At 35.9% G+C, this 21,996-nt stretch overlaps 1 protein-coding gene across 1 annotated transcript; it reads right to left on the reverse strand.

Annotated features, from left to right (window-relative positions):
- Positions 1-1,037: 1,037 nt before the first annotated feature.
- Positions 1,038-13,433, reverse strand: LOC113080343 (NACHT, LRR and PYD domains-containing protein 12-like). Its single transcript, XM_026252507.1, has 10 exons — positions 13,245-13,433; positions 11,306-13,136; positions 11,019-11,183; positions 10,068-10,238; positions 9,354-9,527; positions 7,201-7,371; positions 6,882-7,052; positions 3,988-4,161; positions 3,350-3,523; positions 1,038-1,380 (listed from the first exon to the last, which is right to left on the reverse strand). Exons 1-10 carry the CDS (start codon positions 13,330-13,332, stop codon positions 1,203-1,205), a joined length of 3,297 nt encoding a protein of 1,098 aa, XP_026108292.1. The 5' UTR covers positions 13,333-13,433; the 3' UTR covers positions 1,038-1,202.
- Positions 13,434-21,996: the final 8,563 nt, after the last annotated feature.

Raw genomic sequence — 21,996 nt, forward strand, 5'->3', positions numbered from 1 at the left:
CATTGTCTTGCCAGCTGTAAGAACAAATAGGGAAGATTTGAAGCAGTCTTTTTCTGAAGGTTGAAATCCCTTCCATTAACTTTATGTGGGCGGAACAGCAGCATGGCCTTCTCCAGCAGCGATGTACTCACCCTTTGGCCCCTTCGGTACCAAGGTCAGCGAATTTGCGCTGGGGCTTTGGGAAGGTTACGACCTTAATCGTAGCTTTTGTGGCACGCCAAGGCTTGTCGACAATTGCAGCGCCACAGGGTTGTGACGAGGTTCAGGTTGTGGCGTTTTCCATAGGACCCCATTTGTCGGTCGACATAACTCGTAGTGACCGACAGATAGGGAACGTCTCGGTTACGTACGTAACCCTCGTTCCCTGATGGAGGGAACGGAGACGTTATGTCCCCATGCCACAACCTTGAACCATTCGCTGTTGCCGGGACACGTTCTCGGCTCCTCAGCGTAAAACCTAATGAGTGGATGCACCTGTCGCCCTATTTATACCCGTCGGCACGGGAGTGGCTCAGGTGTGTTAATCCACTAGCCAATTTTCATTGGCGTTTTCTCTTAAATTCAGAGATGATTGGCCTCCCAAGTGAGACCCCATTTGTCGGTCGACATAACGTCTCTGTTCCCTCCATCAGGGAATGAGGGTTACGTACGTAACCGAGACGTTCCCTGATGCTTTAAAATATAAATTAAGCAAACAGAGCCATTTAAAAATGAACAAATTATATATAACAAATAAAAATAAAAGCTCAATCGAAGTGTCAGAGAAAAAATATTCTGCAGGAACACATTCACTCTTCAGCAACTTATCAATGTCATTTTCTGTCAATGTTATTATATCATTACAGTTACTCTTATTACAAACATAATTTCTTGTATTAAACTAATTGCCTGTTTTGCTCTCCATTTCATACACTCATCTGGTGTGAGGCGCATGTTCTTCAGCAGTTTGGCTGATACTGTAACTCTGCTGTTGTTCACTCTGTTGCCTCACCATTTTAATTAAAGTATCTTGTAGTTAACACATTTTTCATGACTGTTAGTGATGTTCCCTTTGTGTCACAGCGCACATTTACAGCTAATCGGTAATGAAATTATTTTCCACAAATATAATGTGAACTCAGACTCTCTGATAGATATTGAGTAAAAGTGTTATAGATAAATTGCAATGTTTAAATGATTTTAAGAATTTTTAAGCATGTTCCTCACCTCAATCTCACCAGTTTACAGTGTGAATCCTTCAGTAGTTCACATAAGTGCTTCACTCCTTTGTTTTCTATTTTATTCTGACTAAGGTCCAGCTCTCTCAGGTGTGAAATGTTTGAACACAGAGCTGAAGTCAGGATGAGACACTGAAACTCTGTAATTCTGCATCTACGCAGACTGAATACAGAAAGAGGAAAGACAATGAAACAGATCTATGAAGATCATCTAAGGTTTTGGAAGATTTTGATCGTTTGCCTGAGTGTAATTTGTCATCTGAAAGTCAAACATGAAATTCTCTTGAACAGCATTGAATTTATAAAACATAAATTCTATTCCAGATGCAGTTGTTTCACATCAATTTTAAGACTGGTTCTACTTGTTTAGATCTGCTGTTCCCTGCTACATACAGATAGGTTTCCTTAGTTAATAATAACTAATTATGAACAATACTTCTACAGCATTTAAAAAAAAAGTTGTATCTCTTAACCTGTTAATTCTTACAGTGAAAAGCAATGAACATTAAAGATTATTCTGGTAAACTTTTTATTCATTAAAGTAGTGCTGTATGTGTGCTTGCTGTATGAAAAAAATAAATAATAAAAAATAAAAACTGTGCCTGAATTTAACCAGGACTAAAGGATTAGTGAACATCAGCTGATAAAGATTGGTGGCTGATCTGTTTTTAATACATCATTAATTTGCTTTGTTCTGAAACAGACACTAAATTGTTGAAATGTTGCATTTGTCTTTTGAAGAGTTTGTGAGTTCTGGAAAAACATTGCTCTCCCTCTACAGTAACTGAAATAATAATGACACATGATCAAAGTGACTTGGCCTGCTGTTTAAAGCTACAGGTAACTGTCATTTTTGTCAATTAATTAATTAATCAATTGTTTTTAATGGCCTGTTTAATTGTAAAACTTCACATTGTGACACCTCTGGCTCAAACAAATAAGAAAATAGTTTTTAAAGGGGGGGTGAAATGCTATTTCATGCATACTGAGTTTTTTACACTGTTAAAGAGTTGGATTCCCATGCTAAACATGGACAAAGTTTCAAAAATTAAGTTGTACGTTTGAAGGAGTATTTCTGTTCCAAAAATACCTCTTCCGGTTTGTCACAAGTTTCGGAAAGTTTTTTTCGAGTATGGCTCTGTGTGACGTTAGATCGAGCGGAATTTCCTTATATGGGTCCTAAGGGCACTTCTGCCAGAAGAGCGCGCGCTCCCGTATAGCAGAGCACTGAGAACACAGACATTCACTGATCAGAGCGAGAGCGTCGCGAAATGTCACAAAAGGAGTGTGTTTTTGGTTGCCAGGGCAAGACAACCCTGCACAGATTACCAAAAGAGAAACAGCATTAAGGGACCAGTGGATGGAGTTTATTTTTACAGAGCATCAACGGAGTTGTGCAAGTGTTTGTTCCCTGCATTTCGAAGATGCTTGTTTTACAAACAAGGCCCAGTTTGACGCCGGATTTGCGTATCATTTATTTCTTAAGGATGATGCAGTCCCAACGAAAAAGGGTCACGATCGTGTGTTGGAACCGCAGGTGGTGAGTAAAACTGCTTCAAATATCTCTGTGTTGTTAACTTAGCTATCGGCGCGTAAGCACATCAAGTAAACAACATGCAATGTTGTCATCAAACTGAAAGTGCAGCTTAAAAAAAAAAAAAAAAGACGACAAAGTAGTCATTTTCCAAAACCGCTAGGCAAATATATACAGTTTCAGTACATACTACATAGAGACGTCGTTGCTGCTGCTGCTCTTGTTAAATTTCAGCCTCTGGATCTGATTCTGGATCATAAATATACACGGAATCTGACTGTTAGCCATGGTTTGTTTTGGATGTTTTTTTCCTCACGGTAATGTCACAGCTTCCACATGCTCTCAACGCAAAAGCCTACTCGTGCTTGTGATTCTTTAGCTCCGCCCACACGTCACGCCTCCAGCCGCTCGTGTTTTTCCGGGAAAAATCGGTACAGACTATCTTTCTCTTATGAATATAATAAAACTAAAGACTTTTTGGAGTTATGAAGGATGCAGTACTACTCTATAGGTACTCAAGATTAACAGGATATTGAGTGAAAACGAGCATTTAACCCCCCTTTAATCAAATTTATATTAAATTATGTACAAAACTCACATCAGTTTGTTGAGTGTACAGTGTTTATCCTGCAGTAGAGCAGAGATCTGATTCACTCGTGTGTCTCCTAGTTTACGTTCACTCAGATTCAGTTCTCTCAGGAGTAGCGGGTTTTTACCCACAATTCCTTTCACAAACTGACAGGCTTCTTCTGCAGCAGGACTTCTTAAAAACCTGGAGAAGGTAAAGCAGGATTCATTTTAACTTTGAAATAATCTATTTACTCTTTTATTTTGAACATCAAAAAATATTATTTTCTGAAATCCAAATGTTCAAAAACGGGGTTTCAAATAACTGAAACAGTTCAACACTGCAAATGTCATGAAGGGCAGAAGTGCTAAATATCTTTCTAGACACAGCATGTTTGTGAAGAACTGGAGACTCAGACCTGCTGTAGAGTTGATACAGTGTTAGGAATCTGATGGAAATTATTTCAGAACAGCCTACTGATTATCAGCATATTTAGTGGCTCAAAATGTCTATTTTAAACAGAACTGTACCACAACACAACAATTTGTCAATAACAACACAGTAGCTCAGATGCAACAAATCAAAGCTTTTAGTATTACTGACATAATATTATGCATGAATATTTAGCCTGAATGTCATTTATATTGAGCCATCTCATCATGTCTCACCTTAGTGTCTTCAGTTGACACTTTGGATCTTGTAGTAAATCATTGAGCTCCTTCACTCCTGATTGTCCAGGATCATTTCCTGTGAGATCCAGTTCTATCAGGTGTGAAGGGTTTGATCTCAGAGCTGAAGCCAGAGCTTTATAACCTTCTTCTGTGATACTGCAGTTTGAAAGTCTAACAAAAAGAGATTTTACAAAAAGAATTCTTTTTTTAAATGCCCTGAAATTTGTGCTAATTTCAATTACTTTTACCACCATAATTGCAACAGTTTCATTACATTTATCACAAAAATTGTGCTACAGTAATAACAAGTATGTACTCTATGGGCTCTATCATACACGTGATGCCAGACACACAGCACAAGTTGTTTTGCTAGTTTCAGCCCGATGCAGTTGTCATTTTCATGTCCTGCGCCACATTGTTTAAACAGCAATTGCATTTGTGCTCTCATGGGCGTGCTGGTCTGAAAACGAGGAGTGTTCAGGCGCATTGTTGGTACATTGCTATTTTAAGGCAACTTAAATAGACTGCACCATTGACCGACTGAAACCTGGTAGACAATGGTGCAATATTTTTTTTTTGTTATTTAAAGAGTGCATTAGTAACATTTGCCTATATAAGCATGTGCACAACATTCCTCACGATACCAAAATTGTTTCGTTACCTAGTCAAGAATTGCGATTTCGATACTTTTTCGATACTTTTCCTGAAAAGGGAAAATACACTCAAATATCATTGATTTATTTTAAAACCGGGACAACATTCTAATCATATAACACACTAATAAATGAACATATGAACAGCAGTTATATTAAACATTTGAACAAAAAATATCAAAATATAAAAAATAAAATAGAGCAATGACATTCAAGGTAAAGAAAGAATAAATTTAGCAGCATTATCTCAGTTATCATAAGAAACATAAGAACATAATACATTTATCTTGATTCTGAACTCTGAATAAAAATATGAACAGCGATTATATTAAACAATGTTTCTAAACTCAGAAGATTAAATGTCAAAAGATAAATGATATCAATTTAAGCAATGGCATTCAAGTAAAAAACTAAAACAAATAGAATTTTCTCAGATATTGTAACTAATTCTGTCAATTGTGCAACCTTTTCTTTCAGAGGAGAAAACTCAGCAAGTGAGCTTTACTAGTGAGCGTCATCTTTTTCTACCAGTCATGGACCGGCGGCCACAGTATCACTTGTGCTCACACATGCAGCCTAGTGATGCGCAGGTCCGTTTTTTTTCCAACCTGCGGGTCCCGCATTTATGAAATTATTTGGCCCGCCCCAGCCCGCAAATAAAGTACAATTTCTTTACCCACCCCGACCCGCGCATCGGGGACATCACGGAAGATGCTACTACTAGACTCATATTTCTTGTTCACTGAAGTTCCTCTCTCCACAGCTGCGTGCGAGCATGGCGCTATTAGCAGCGCATGCACAGCTTGTGAACAGCTCTGTGAACTGTTTCATCCTGTCAAAGAGTTACTCAAGATGTGATGGAGCATGTGATTTGTTGAATGTAGTGAACCCAGATCGAGATCGAGAGATCTTCTCATTCATGAACGAGTTTAATGAACTGATACATCTCGTTTATGAACGAAATCAATGAGTATAGAGGGTCAGTGAGCCAATTAAGCATGTTAAACTCGATCATCAATCAGCAGACACAAAGCGCAGTTATAGGTGCTGTGCAGATACGCTCGTTTTCTTATTTGGCATACAGAACATAACTCCACGTTTAATCCCCGATTAATGTGAATATTATATATGAACTGTCTGACCAAACAATTAAAATGTTTATGCAAGAAAACCTCGTGCTTTGTTCATCTGAACAAATTTTTTAAACTATTTAATGCGATTATGCACACATTTTAGTAAAGCTAAATCAGTTTAGTAAAGCCCCTAATGCAGCCATCTCGCTGTAGTGCTTTTTTGCTGCTTGCGTGAGGAGAAAAAACACAGACGTCCATAGGGAGGCACTGGAAGCGTGCGTAGCACACCCAACATGAACTACGTCTCTTACAAATTTAGGAATCGTGACGTTTTTAATTTCCGAGAATCGACTTAAAAAGTATCGGTGCACCGTGCAACACTAGTTCATACACTGTTCTTATTACACATAAAGGGACGTGCAGCTGCGCACAAACATGCCAAATATTAAAATGAAAGGATTACAATGCAAAATATTGTTGTGTAGGGGGGCGCTGGGCCTGCTCTGGAGAAGCATTCAGTCATTGTTTTTGCAAATTCTGACGTGTAAATAACAAATCTGCCATAGAACAAGCACAAATGTCACTTAAAGGAAATGGGAGATGAGACTCTGATTGGTTCATTGCACATTATGCCCAAAACACACCCATTACTCATTAAGAGAATAAGGACAACCCTTTTAGACCATGCATTGGGCACGCTGACCATTTTTTCTGTGATTAAACTAGCAATGAATTCGGCCACTCCCTAAATGCACTTGCTCCATGCACTTTAGACCATGCACTTAGATCGTTAAAATAGGCTCTATATCTGAAACTTGGTGAGTAAAAATTATTGTTTTTTTTTTTAAGAACAGTAAAATAAACATAGTAAACATTAACAAAACTTTTGAGTACTAGATTATGTAGGTGAGTTTTTGCTGCAACAAGTTGTGAAAGCCATCCTGTTTCAGAAATAAGGTCACAGAAACCACCCTGATCATTTATGTATTTTGCAAAATCCCAACTGTGGACATAATGATAAGAAGACCCTTTACAGTTCAAATTATGTCTTCTTTTTATTGACATGAATGGGAAAAATTCAAGTGATTGCACCAGGACCACAGTCATCTCAAGAAGGTTAAAATATTGTTGTTATTAATATCAAGCAGAGGTTCACTGAACTAACCTGAGTTTCTTCAGTGTGCAGTTTTTATCTTCTAATCCGTTCTGGAGTTTCTTCATTCCTGAATCCTGCAGATTATTTTTGCTCATGTCAAGTTCTTTCAGACTGGGGTTTGATCTCAGGACTGTAGTGAGAGCTGAACAACTTTCCTCAGTTAGCCCACACTTATGCAGACTAAAATATTAAACAGGACAGGAGGAATTTACAAACACAACCTACTTCATTGATTATATCTAGAGATTACTTAGAATGATTGTGTTTTGGTCACCTGGGTTCTTTAAAATACTTCAAATGTCCGATAATAAATGAAAAGAATACTCACATCAGTGTGTTGAGTTTACAGTGTTTATCCTGCAGTAAAGCAGCGATCTGAATCACTTGTGTGTCTCCTAGTTTACGTTTACTCAGATTCAGTTCTTTCAGGAGTAACAGGTTTTCACCCACAATTCCTTTCACATTCTGAAAGGCTTCTTCTGCAGCAGGACCCAAAAACCTGGAGACATGAGTAGTCAAGGGTATAGGTTTGATTTTTAAATAAGTGGGGACATAAAAGCCAGTTTGGTTTGTACATTCATTTTAACAAGTTAAAGAGGGGTGAACTGTATAATTCAACAAACTCTGCATGTGTTAAAACACTTACCTTATGTTCTTTCTTATGCTCATTCTTGAAAGAGTGCAATTATTTTAGTGTATTTATAAACTTACCAGGTATTGTCAGTAATATGAACCATTGCAGATGCAGACAAAATGACAAAAACAGTGCTTGTATAGAAGTATATTTTAACGGATTTATTAAATGTATTGCTAGAGACAATTCAGTAGTCACTGGATATTGGTATGGTGTGAAGATGAAGGTTGAAAAAAATAGCACGTCATTGCGCAGTCATTTATTTCCAGTGTCCACAGTCCCAAATTGCACAAATTTACAAAATTATCACAAATAAACAAACATTCCAAACAAATATTTACTAAATATTAGTGCTGTCTATCAATAAAAAAAAAATACTAATCAATTGCACTTTTTTTTCTGAAATGAATCAGAATTAATCCTAGCTAACATTAAAGTTTTTAAGTATACTTTTATATTGCAATAATTTCAAATTCAATCTTCAAATTAATGTAGAAACAACAAAGACAGGTTTCTGCTTCTGTTAAGAGGCTGTGTATAATTTATGATGGACTTCTGCATTTATCAGTATTATATTTATGTGATTCTTTAATGTTCTGTATGAGTTTGATTTTGCCTGCTGCTATTGTGTAAGTTCTTATGCGAGGACTCTTATTTTTACGTGTTTCAGTGATCGACAGACATTAGGTAATAGAAGCAACAAACTCATGACACAGCAAGCACTCATGTTTGTGTCACATTTAAATGAATCCTTCTGCTAAACTCTGTCGTAAGCATTGGCTGTAATTTCATTTAAATAATTAATCTGTCTAATTTGTATTGCAGGAGAGTATGTTGGGTTTAAATGTGATATTATCAAAGATGTTTATGTTATTGTTGATCGGAGCTTACTTCTGAGTTAACAATGTATCTGTAACATTTTACTAGTTAAACTGATAATAAGTCTGTTACAGTTTGATAGTAAATGTCTACATCTCTTTCATTTGCCTTACAGTTTTACTCTGTTCAGTGGCCGATGAGTGTGAATTTGTAAATGATTTGTTGGACTATTAAAAGCAAGGTGCTCATATCCTGGCTCAGTAAATAGAATTTGGCTTACTTGTTTATTTATATTGCACTCTTTGGGAAACCAAAACATATGAAGAGAACAGTATAGGCAGTATACTTTTATTATGACTGAAGGTGAGTATAACCAATATGTCTCTAGGAAATTTTTTTGTGAGTGGGGTGGCCAACCCTAGCTTACCCCTGCATTAACAGTGTTAAATATTATTAACGCTATTAAACCGGATTCATTAAATTACCTGCATTAATGGACTAATTTTGACAGCCCACCAAAATATTTCCAACCAGCTCTTGGCTGATCTTCCTTCTACGTAAAAGGTTTTTAACTGACATGGCTTGCTCTGCGAACTGTTCTCCTCAATATTCCCACCACAAATGATAAATAAAAAAACAACACTTTAAAAGTTTAGGCTCCGCCCACAAGAGAGAAACCATTTTAAAGTACAAGGTAAGTAATAATTTTTCAACCTTCTACAAAAAGGAAAATTGATTATACACACACATTTCAAACTATGCATGCATTATACTAAGTGGTAAACAGTCAACAAATAAACCAAATAAATTTTCCCCTCCTCAAAATAACCATTTAAAACAGTCCAGCCATTTCAAGATTCACACACCACAAAAGTTCCTGTCTTAAGCATTTACAAAGTGCCATAGGTGGTTTGACCCTTTATATCTGTCGTACCCACTGCAAATCCAAAATGGAAAAAGCCACAAGCAAGAAACTTTATAAAACGAACCAGGACACAAACTGATAAATATACAGATAAATGACTCACTTCAGTGTCTTCAGTTGACAGTTTGGATCCTGTAGTAAATCATTGAGCTGCTTCACTCCTGATTGTCCAGGATCATTTCCTCTGAGATCCAGCTCTATCAGGTGTGAAGGATTTGATCTCAGAGCTGAAGCCAGAGCTTTATAACCTTCTTCTGTGATACTGCAGTCTGAAAGTCTAAATCAGGAATGAAAATAATCCATTATGCTAATTCATCTATTATTCTAGAAATGTATTGAACAATAAATGCTTATTCCTCATAGTTCCTTATATAAACAAATATAAATATTATTTTCAAGCCAAATATCTTTAACTCTATCCTCGCCATTGTTGGAATATTCCATAATTTATGAGACAACTATTCCATGCTACTGACAGAATATTTTTGGCTTTCTTTTTTCACAGTTATACAGTAGGAGGCACTATTAAACATCTTCTCAAAGAATATTTAATATCTGTATCAAACCATGACGAAGAAGCGGATAACGAATAACGTAATCATTAAACATTGTTCATTAAATAAATCAGTCATACTATTCAAACTGTTTGATTTTTTTATTTTATTCTTTATTTTTTTGGTTAAAAAGCACACAACAAAATATTCTAATTGGCATGAAATTTTTGTGAAAATTATATTTTAAAAAATTGTTGGCGGTAACTGGCAACTTGGAAAAAAAATGCTGGCAGGGAAAGACTAAATATGAAAAAAAAGCTCACCTGAGTATCTTCAGTTTACAGTTCTTTGTCAGTCCATCAGAGAGCAGCTCCACTCCTAAATGCTTCAGATTATTATTGCTCAGATCAAGTTCCTTCAGACTGCTGCAGTCTGAACTGAGAACTGAAGCAAGAGCTGAACAGCTTTCCTCTGTTAATCCACAATTATTGAGCCTGGAAAAAAAACAGCTTGTCAATGTATTCACATTATAACATTTGCTGTAGTGGTAGTGCAACTGTAATGTTTAATAAGTAGTATTATATATATATATATATATATATATATATATATATATATATATATATATATATATATATATATAGCTAGTTGGGTTGGGTAATGCTTTCTGGCTCTATTTCCTTGTTTCTTTTAATATAAACCTTGCCACAAAACGTTATTTTCCACAATAAAGAGCAGGTACATTTTCATGGGGTGATCAACACCACCATGATTACATTATAATTTATCATTAAACATGCTTATCTGTCAAACAAAAGATGTATATTGAAGGGGACCTATTAAGCAAAAATCACTTTAAAATGGTGTTTAAACACAGTTGTTTGACTGCAGTGCAGTGTTAATTTACAAAAAAATCATAATGAGCAAATTTATAAATATATATATTTTTACAATTACATTCAGTTCGCAACCCATCCCTTTGTGCTAACTGGCGGCAGTTCCGCAAATTATTTTAACACGCAACTGACTTGCAGTTAACTGTGGCGGCGGTACACACGGCGGTATTACCCATTCTGGTTGTCTACCTACTGTACATCTTATAAAAAGGGGCATATCAGGTCACCTTTAAGCATATTGCCCATATTTCCGAACATAGTAGATCATGTAGTGGAAAATTCGACAAACATTATAATTTGTATTATTGTATAACAATTCATAATTTTTTGCAAAAATGTTAAAGATTATCTAGAACAGTAATGGCATCTTCAACTTACTTCAGTATCTCCAATTCACATGTCTCCAGTCCAATGCAGAGTTGCTTTACTCCCGAATCCTGTAGATTGTTATTGCTCATATTCAGCTCTATCAGATTGTTATCTGATCTGAGAGCTTTAGCCAAATTTGAACAGCTCTGATATGTTAAGTTACAATCATTCAGCCTAAAAGAAAAAAACAAAACAATACAAAGTGTTCTGAGTACTGAGTATCATATCACCCAATTTAACAAATAAGAACTATAGAGATATCTTTTTTCAGATGCAACATGACTTATATTACTTACAGAGCTCTTTTGGAGACTTTCACAACTTGCAGTAGCCTAAAAAGACACTTGTCTGATTTCTTGAACTTCTGAAGATCAAACTCCTCCATCTCTTCCTCTGATGTCAACAAAACGAAGGCCACAGCAGACCACTGAGCAGGAGAAAGATCAGCAGATGAGAGACTTCCTTTGCTAAGGTGGGTCTGAATTTCTTTCACCAGAGTTTGATCATTCAGTTCATTCAGACAGTAGAACAGATTGATGGATCTCTCTGGAGACATCTTCTTATCTTCTAATTTATACTTGATGTACTGAACTATCTCCTTGTAGTTCTCATCACTGCTGTCTTGCTGTGTCAACAGACCTTGTAAGAGAGGACGATTGGTCTGGAGTGACAGACCAAGAAGGAAGCGAAGGAAAAGGTCCAGGTGTCCAGTTTCACTCGCGAGTGCCTTGTCCACTGCAGTCTTGAGCAAATCAATCATGGCTTCATTTTTATTTTTCTGTTCTGTGGACTCATGATGATCAAACACACTTTTCTTGTGAATGTCTAGAAACAGATGTGCGTACAGGGCTGCAATAAACTCTTGAATGCTCAAGTGAACAAAGGAGAAAGTGGTACCAAGACTGATCCCTTTTTCCTCCATAAAGATCTGGGTACACATGCCTGAATACACTGATACTTTAGACGCATCAATACCGCATTCTTCCAGATCTGTGTCATAAAAGAGCAGATTGTTTCTCTGCAACTGATGAAATGCCAGTTTCCCCAGTGAAAGGATGGCATCGTTATCCCAGGAAACATCTGGTGTGTATTGTCCATCATATTTTGGTCTGCTCTGCAGCATCTGAAAGCGGAGAAAGTGTGTGTACATTTGTGTCAGAGTCTTGGGAATGTCTTCAGTGTTTGATTCCTGCAGTGTTTTGAAGACTTCATCAGCCTGATTTCTCACATCATTATTTATTTTCTCCTCAAAAATGTTCTGGAGAACAGTGGCTGTAATCCAGCAGAAGACTGGGATGTGGCACATGATAAAAAGACTCTTTGAATATTTAACATTATCAATAATTTCATTTGCCAGATCTGCAGCTGTGAATCTTTTTCTGAAGTACTCCTCCTTTTGTGCATCACTGAATCCTTGCACTTCTGTGACGTGGTCAATACATTCGGGAGGAATCTTACTGGCAGCTGCTGGTCTGGTGGTGATCCAGATGAGAGCAGAAGGAAGCAGATTTCCCTTGATGAGATTCGTCAGGAGAACATCCAGAGAGACTTGTGATGTTACATCACAACAAGTCTCATTACCGTCAAAGTTTAGAGAAAGACGACATTCATCCAATCCATCAAGGATGAAGAGTAATTTAAATTTATAAATTCTTGCAAGGTTTAGTCCTTTTATCTCTGGAAAAAACTGATGTATAAGACTTGACATGCTTAGTGTTTCTTTCTCCTTTAAGTTCATTTCTCGAAATGCAAGAGGAAATATGAAAGTAATAGCCTGATTTTCTTTACCGTCAGCCCAATCCAGAATGAACTTTTGCACAGAGATGGATTTTCCGATGCCAGCAACTCCTTTTGTCAGTACAGTCCTGATCTCCTTGTCTTGTTCAGGTGCTTCAAACAAATTTTTGCATTCAACTGGAATCTCTTTTGATTCATGTAGTCTATCAGCAGCCTGAACTTCATTTTGGATATTAACTTGTTTACTAACACTCAGAGTCATACAGAGATCTGTGTAGATGTTCTTCAGAAGCTTGAAGTCACCTTGCTTTGCAATTCCTTCAGATACAGATTGATATTTCTTCTTCAGGTTTGATTTTAGTGGTCGCTGATGAATGAGGACCAGCTCATCTAATAAACATACAAGAACAAATAAACAGAAAGCTATGCATCGAGATATGCACCATTTTATATTTTATAAGTGAGAATGACGAATTGTTATGCATATGAACCTCTTACCTTGAAGAGCTTCTGCAGCTCCAACTTGCTTCATATCTCTCAGGAAGAAAAGTGTGATATGAAGAGCTGCTTCTTTGATATCACGCATCTCCTCTGTGAGGTCCTGCACAAAGTACTGTGTGTTCTCTCGGTTTAATATTTTCTTAAACTTTTCCAGCTCGTTCTTCAAAAATACAGTTACTTTGTTCTCAAGATCCTGAAAACAAAGCAAGAAAAAATATAATAATATATATAAGAAATAAGTCCCACCTATACATTTAATTTTAATTTCTTGGTATCTCAGTTAATGTCCATTTGAATTCATTGCCATTAATTTGTCACACAGCTGGCATGACTACATGACTACTATTTCATTTTTGAGTTGAGATTTCAAAAATTAGGGATTGTCAGAAGACCAGTTAACATGAGAAAAAAAATCTAGTTTATATTAAGTAAAGTTTTATAAAGTATTAAAAAAAAATTAATTAAATAAAATGTTTTCAATAACTTATTATTCTATTAATGTATTATTTATTACTGTTAAGCATTTATGAATTTTTACTTGCCTTGAAGAGATTACTGCTGAAATTCGTGCGGTTGTGGTAACTCTTGTAGTTTGAGTCTGTTTTCTCAAACTGAACCCTGATAGAAAAATAAAGATGAATGTAAAAAAAAATAATAATAATAAAATAAAATAATATCTATATATCTATATAGATATATAGATATCTATATATCTATATATCTATATATATATATATATATATATATATATATATATAGCCCTCTGATGGTCTTCGTTTACTGTCCACACTCGTGTTTTTTGGGGTCAATAACAGACAATAACATTTAATTTTGTAACAAGATACAGTAGTTTTTTTTTTACAAATGTAATTTTACTCTGTTTGTTAATGTTTTTACTCAACATTTATGCAGTTTTTGCAGGATTTATGATTTCTTTTAAATGTCTATAAATAAATTAAAATAAAAATTTATTTAAATAGGCTTTTTACAAAAAAACAGCATTTGATGTAAAATTCATTTTATAAAAGACCCAGATTTCTAACTTTCATTCATAGGGATAACATGGATAATTTTAAATGATTTAATGTAACATTTATACCCATTTTTTGGAAAATGCAGTTTTAAAATAAAAAAAATCACTTTAACCAGATGGCTATAGAGCTCCACTATATGCTATTTGCTATTTGACTACCTGAAAGATATCCTTTCACAAGTTGGATTAAGTTGGATTCATATCTAAATATTATAAAATCACAATTATAAGAAAAAATACATATATTTTTTGTCAAAGTTTATTTTTTTTTTTACTGAAGATGGGGTTGGAGCAGGTTTGTGTGTGTGTGTGTGTGTGTGCGTGCTAAATTGTTTTGTCTCATCCTGTCATCTCTCTCTCACTCACTCTCTCTCCCTCTTTGGTGGTTCTGCATTTTGCATGATTTTTTTGAAATAATTATAAGAGAGCAGTTGTTTTATATCCTCACAAGTGTGTGTGTGTGTGTGTGTGTGTGTGTGTGTGTGTGTGTGTATGTGTGTGCGTGTGTGTGTGTGTACACATTGTCGGTGTCAGTGGCACCACTTTATATTTGTGTTGGTTCTGCATTTTGGATGATTTTATTTGACAAATGATAAGAGAACAGTTTTTATTGTCTCAAAAATATATTCCTCTATATGTGTGTGTGTGTGTGTGTGTACGCGTGTTGTGAGCAATGTGGATGTTTTTACATTGGTGGAAGCGTGCCACTTTATTTGTGCCATTTCTGTCGATGTGTTCTACGTTGTTTCTGAGTTTTCTGTTAAGTTTACTCAAAAAAGCGCTTGCAATAAGTTGCCTTATTTTTTTAAGTTGACGCAACTTTTTTTTTTTTTACAGTGTAGTTTCCACCTGTTTTTTTATCACCTTGTTTGCTCCTTAGTTGCCTACCTTCTGTAAAACCCCAGTTTTTGTCATTTCTTTGTCTCAAATTAACAATTTTTCAAAGGTCAAAGTGATTTGTTTATTAAAGATTCTTTTATCTTCACTCCTTCAGGCTGCACATTTCTAAAACTACAAACCATGGCCAAGTTTCACTACAGGGGTTACTTCAGTCTCATTTGAAGAGAAGTTCCAAATGGTAATTAAATGCAGTATGGCTGTAGACTGGTGTGTGTGGTGGGCATTCTGGCGCAATATGGCTGCCGTCCCATCATCCAAGTGGATGCTACACACTGGTGGTGGATGAGGAGATACCCCCTGACAATGTATAGCGCTTTGAGTACCTAGAAAAGTGCTATATAAATGTAAGGAATTAACACAGTGAAGAAATGTGTTAGATTATATCATGATCTCATATTACTCATTATCAGATATTACTGTGTGTGTGCAATCCCTCCTCCCTTCTTACTCGCTCCTTTCCACAGATGTTTCCTGTTATTGTTGGGAGTGTTTGTCTTCTCTCTATACTCCTGGCCTCCCTTTTCTTTTTCATTTATTTTTCTCCCTCCTCCAATCTGTGCTCTCTCTATTCTTTAGTCTTATGTCTCTTTAACTCAATGTATTGGTGGGGGTCATTTTAGGCCCAGGTTGTTGAGTTTAGTTTGTCCTTTACAGAAAGTTGAAAGGCTCAGTGCCAGTATTATTCCTTATATGTCCAGTAATTCCTGATCACATGTTTGCTTTATATAACTTGTTGTTTTGGCTCATACTCAACACATATGTAATCTATATCTTATTGGTTGAAAAAGATTGTATCACCTTTATTTTATCCTATATAAACTCTATGTATGACAATAAAGATTTGAAGTGAAGGTATATATCAGATTGTGTGTCTGTTGTGCCTTTTCTTTCAACGGCTGTGAACACTTCAGAAGGAATGAGAAAACTTTTGGTGGCGAAGACATAGAACGGAAACATTCTGATACTTTGCCCAATTTAACAATATGGTTTCAGTTTATTTTGTAAATTGTTATTTAGTAAAATACCTTACAATATATAACAGACAGTTTATAAATACACATAGAAAAATGCAAAATGAATTAAAAAATCCTATACAAAATTTAAGGAATGTAACAAAGCACATGATTGTGATGGTGTTTCCTCACTAAATGATGAGCCTGATCTTTTACTAAAAACACAAAGAGCAAAAATGAAAGAATTATTACAGCATATTTTGCAATTAAGCTTATAATTAGATACAATTAATGGTGACCAACTACAGTTTAACTGTGCATTATTAAAATTTTCGCAACTGCAAAAGTAAAAAGTAACAGAATACAGCAAATTTGAGAAGTAAAACGGTAGGAATTTGTGATAAATACTTACTGGAATACTTTCTAATACTAGTCTATGTATGACCTAGGAGTCGTGGCTTAGTGGTTAGAGAGTTTAACTCCTAACCCTAACCCCTCTTTCACACCGCAAGTGTGAGCGGTGCGCGAGCAGCGCATATTTTTTTTCGGCGTCCATGTTAATCAATGAGTGCATTCACTCCGGGACCAGGAGCAGCGCATGAGTGTCAAGCAGGAGCGTCGCGTGAACAGCAGTGCAGCGGGGGTTTCGGCAACCATTCTATTTTTGCTGCTCACGCTCATTTAAAGTGAAAGCACACTTCTGGTGGACAAAATAAATGTGATTTAACACAAAACGTGCTCAAAATGCACAGAATAAGCATGTCAAGAGTTTTAACAACAATGCCAATGTCTAGTGTTCAACAATTACGCCAGAAAAGAAAATTAAGTATGACAAATATGTATACCCATTTAAACTTTTTAATTAATCGTTTTGGGTGAAAGTATGGTGTATTGTTATAAAAACAAATGTTGAAGGAATTATACCCATTGTTTGGAATGGTTATACTGTCTGCCGAACACGCTTTGCAACCGCTGCTGTGATGCTGTACTTATACGCTTCCAGTGTGAATACTCGCGAGAGTCTGCTGCTGCAGTGATGGTTTTCGCCTGCACTTAACCAGCTAACACCAGCACTTTTCCTTTTCTTGTCTTTTCATTTAATAAAAATAAATAAATAAAAATACCTGGCTATGCGTTCTATACTAGACTAACTGAGACTTGTCATGGCACTTGTATACTGTTGTTGTTCTCTTGTTGACCTGACTGCTTCTATTGTTCTCATTTGTAAGTCACTTTGGATAAAAGCGTCTGCTAAATGATTAAATGTAAATGTAAATGTAAATGATGGTCTAGGTGCGCGGACGTGCTGCTCGCGCACCGCTCACGCTTGCGGTGTGAAAGAGGGGTAAGGTTGTGGGTTTGAGTCTCGGGCCGGCAATACCATGACTGAGATGCCCTTGAGCAAGTCACCGAACCCCCAACTGCTCCCCGGGCACCGCAGCATAAATTATGCCCACTGCTCCGGGAGTGTGTTCACTGCTGTGTGTGTATGCACTGGGATGGGTTAAATGCAGTGCATGAATTCTGAGTATAGGTCACCATATTTTACTAATGCAAAAAAAAATAATAATAATTTGTTGGGATCTGATGTTTAATTAAGTTCTCATAACTCTCTCTCTGCATGCTATACCATTAAACACCACTCCGAGAATCCCTGATGTGAGTGGCTTTTCCCATTAATTGCAGTTAATTCTATTTTATTTTAAATTTTACTACATAACATCACATCTATCAGCAGTGACACAACTTATGATCTTATTGCCTTACCTTATTACCACTATATAAATGATCATTACTAGCTAACTATATCCTGCATCCCTTCATGGACTTTAGACTCTGGCAAAGCTAATTTTCAACCTCTATAAATGCTTACAAACATTGAGTTTTAGTTATCTATTAAATCAGTAAGAGTTACAAGGCTCTTCCCTCCTTCTCTATTTATGATCTCAGTCTTTTTCTTTTCTTTTTTTTTTTTGGTCAAATAAATTGTAATGAACTGAACATTTGGACAAATATTTGACAAACTGACTGTGACTTATTGTGGACTGCAAATTATATGACAATTTGTCATTTATATATATATATGTATTTTTAATTCATCATACAGTTTATGGCCAACAATTTGAAAAACATAAAATACCTTTTGAAAGATGATGGTGGTTCCTCACTGAAATCTGGTCCATCACCTTTTGAACAGTCACTCTTCAGAGACATATAGCTAGCTGCAGGTGAAACTGATCCTTCACTGACAGGGACAGACAGACAATGTTATTACATGAGCTGCAATATAAAGTAGTGTTTAAAATGATTCTTTAAAAATAGACTCAGTATTACTTCTGTTCCTCTGAGTCACTTATATCAGACATATAGTACTTTCCTCGCTCCTCTGACATGCTGCCGCTAAAATGTCATTGAAAAACAGCACTGGAATCGTTTTGCTAAAGACATTTAGCTGCTCAGCACAACCTGGACATGACAGTAGAGGGTGAATAATGTCAGCAAACAAACTGTTAAAATAAGCAGGATCTTAAACTAATATTAGCCTTAATTAATACATTCAATTTTGTGCAACCAAACTATTTCACGTTAAAGTTAATTTCAGATACTTTTTATACCGCAAGATCAAATGCGCATTTGATTGCGTAATATGCTCACAATTTATTATATTAATCTCATCTGCACCCACAATAGCATACATAAATGTATACAAAAACTGAAGTGATCTCAAATATTAATAGCTGATATGTGTTACTTTTTCTTATGACACACATATAGAAAACAAAGTAGTCTATCAATCACCGTGCTTGTTCACAAACCAGGAAATATATGATTTCCTGTTAGAATCATAGACAGTAAAAGAACCGTAAAACATTAAACCGTAAAAGAACATAAAGCGACATCAGATGTGTATTTGATCATTGCGTCATGCTCACAATTTATTAATTCCATCTGCACCCACAATAGCAAACTAGCTAAGTGAACTCATATATCATATTTTAACATAGCCTAACTGATATTCATTACTTTTCTTTTGACACACATATAAATCAAAGCATCAATCACCGGGTGCTTGTATTCACTTACCCACTAGGTCACTGCGGTCAAGCCAGCCGCGGTTTGAAAGTACACGGTCAAGCCAGCCGATGGGGCGGGGCGACACTTCGAGGCGGAGCGACACGTGTCGCCCCACCCATAGTCGTTTTCCCCACCTTTGACATTTTGCTCCGAGCCAGCAGGGGGCAGTTTGCATTGAAACCATAGACTGTAAAAAAATATGGACGTAGTGTCCGTGACGTCACCTATAGACTCTTTTTTTTTTTTTATTGCAGTTGAAAGAACAACAACATATTTGAAGCAACAGGGGGCAAACGGACATCATCACAAGAGGTTCTGTTAGAGACACAAATTTACAAGACATATTAAAGATAAAAAATAAAAATAAATTACAAAAAAATTGTAAAGGAAAGAAAGGATAATTTATAGACAGCTTACAATAGACTCAATAATGTTACAAGTTTTTGAAGCCTTTGAGTTCAACGGATTTGACATATTCTTAAAGGAAGTAAAAAGGGACTTTATATCAGATCAAAACATTCTAAAGTTAGGTTTGCAATGGATGGCTCTGGCTTTATGTAGGTCAAATTTACCCAGAAGACAAAGCAATAAAACAATATGCTCCAGTTTAATGTCCTTGGAATGAAAATCTGACACAAAAATAATAGATTCTGTTAATTCTATCATTTTGTTACAGCATGAAAAAATTAACATGGTAACTTCAGACCAAAAGGATTTGGAGAATGGGCAATGATAAAACAGATGTAAAATAGATTCTTCATCAGAATTACAAAAAGAACACATTGAAGATATATCTGAAAAATCTGACAATCTGCTCAAAAATAAATTACAAGGGTAGTATCTATGAGCAATTTTGAAATGGAGTTCTTTAATTTTACTGGGGATAAATAATTTGTGAGAAAAGGTCCACAAGTTTTTTAAATCAGAGTTCGGATAACAGATCCTCCATTTAGATTGTGCTTTAGATGGGCATACTGGAGTTGAAGAAAGAGCATTTCTAATAAAAAAGTTATTGCATTTTTTATCAAATAAATAAACACCATTAACTGCAAGTGTAGGAAAATAGTTGTTTACAGAGCCATAACATAAATGCGCTTTAAACAAAGTTTTTAAACTGACAGGTATACTTTGTGTCACCTTATTAAAATCTCTTAGTGAGATTGTTGCACCTTTGAAAGACACAAAGTCAGGAAAGGAAAGAAGGTCCCCATCAGCATTAAACAAATCAGAAACAAAAAGATATTTTGATTCACCCATTCAATGAAAAAAAGTGATTTGTTACCAGACAAAATAATTTCATTGTTCCAAAAAATACACGTGTGTGGGGAGAAATTATGCTTAAAAGCAATCTTCCAGGATTCTAGGGCTTGTTTATGAAAATTTGACAGTTTAATAGGTAATTTACTACACTTAAAGTTACAGGTCAATAAAAATTTTAGGCCACCACAACGTTTGAAGACTAGATTAGGGATCCAAAACCAGGGTAACTCGTTATTAGACAAACAATTCTTGATCCAATTAATTTTGAAAGTCTGGTTAATTATATTAAAATCTAAAGCATTAAGACCACCCTCCTTATAGTTTCTTATTATAGATTTCCTTTGAACATATTTGGTCTTATTTTTCCAAATAAACCGGAATAGCAGAGAGTTAATCATTTTAACTGTTTTTTGATCAACATAAAGGATAAACTAGGCGTGAAATGCCCTCAGCCTTAGTCAGAAGGACTCTCCCATAAATTGTCAAGTCTCTCTGCAGCCAGCAACATAAAATCTTTTTAATGTTATCTAACCTTGGCTGAAAGTTGTGATGGAGACGGTCTGAATCAGATTTGCAGATATCAACCCCTAGATATTTTACATGACGCTTTACAAGAATACCATTGTAGAGCCCTGAAAATGTTTGAGTTTCAAAAGTAAAACTGTAGTAGAAAAAAAAAAGAAGAGACAAGAGAATGTCATAATTTGTATGTCACATTTTTATTGGTGTGCATTCATATGCAAACAAATGTTTGATGGATTTTGTTTTTTTTATATATAATGTATTTTTATATATAATGTTTCTGAAAGGTTTAAAATGTGCATATGTGGAAAAAAAAAGTCATACAAGGACTGTTTTCTTGAGAACGTCATATTTGCGTAGAGAACTGTGGACTTTGACCTCTCAAGTTCAAGAGGGGAGGGGTCGCAGAGGAGAACGAGAGGAAGCTCGTGGGAGGGGAAGGAGTGTTCGCAGCGGAAAAAAAAAAACTGGCAGTGAGTCAACGCTCACGGACATTTTGAGTGGCAGGCCAGTGACTAAAGTTGCGTGAGTTGCTTGTGTGACTGTGTCACGCATCAGGTTTGCAGCTGGCAGCACGCAAGAACATTTTGAGGGAGTTTGGAAAGAGGCTGCACACTTCAACTCCGTGTGAGTCAAATTTATGCACGAGCATAGCACGTGAGAGAATCAAAGTTTTTTTATTCCGTTTATTTGTTTTATTAGAGTGAGAATTCATCCGGAAGAATAATCCCGTGTTTCATTTCTCAAGTTCAGTGATGCAGTTATAATAAATTGGGTAATTTGGTTGAAATCCGGAAGAATATACTCGTGTTTTATTTGATTAGTTCAGTGGAGAAAAAAAAGTATCACCGTGGTGTGCGTAGTTAGGAGGCAAGTGCGTGCATATTTTCGTTAAGAAACAGAGACCGTCGAGTCAAGATTTGGAGCACTGCATGGACTTTAGCGGATCCATCTCAAGAGTTAATCGACATCCACTCAACGTCGTCACGGGACACGACGGGGTTGC

The sequence above is a fragment of the Carassius auratus genome, unplaced genomic scaffold (genome assembly GCF_003368295.1).
Source record: "Carassius auratus strain Wakin unplaced genomic scaffold, ASM336829v1 scaf_tig00030951, whole genome shotgun sequence".
Classification (NCBI taxonomy): domain Eukaryota; kingdom Metazoa; phylum Chordata; class Actinopteri; order Cypriniformes; family Cyprinidae; genus Carassius; species Carassius auratus.

Bases quoted from the DNA above. Each gene is read 5' to 3' on its own strand.
- LOC113080343 (XM_026252507.1), bottom strand. From the start codon at position 13,332: ATGCGTGATATCAAAGAAGCAGCTCTTCATATCACACTTTTCTTCCTG. The intron at 4,162-6,881 runs GTTAGTTCAGTG...TCTTTTTGTTAG, and splicing joins TGCACACTGAAGAAACTCAG to ACTTTCAAACTGCAGTATCA. The intron at 3,524-3,987 runs GTGAGACATGAT...TACCTTCTCCAG, and splicing joins TGTCAACTGAAGACACTAAG to GTTTTTAAGAAGTCCTGCTG.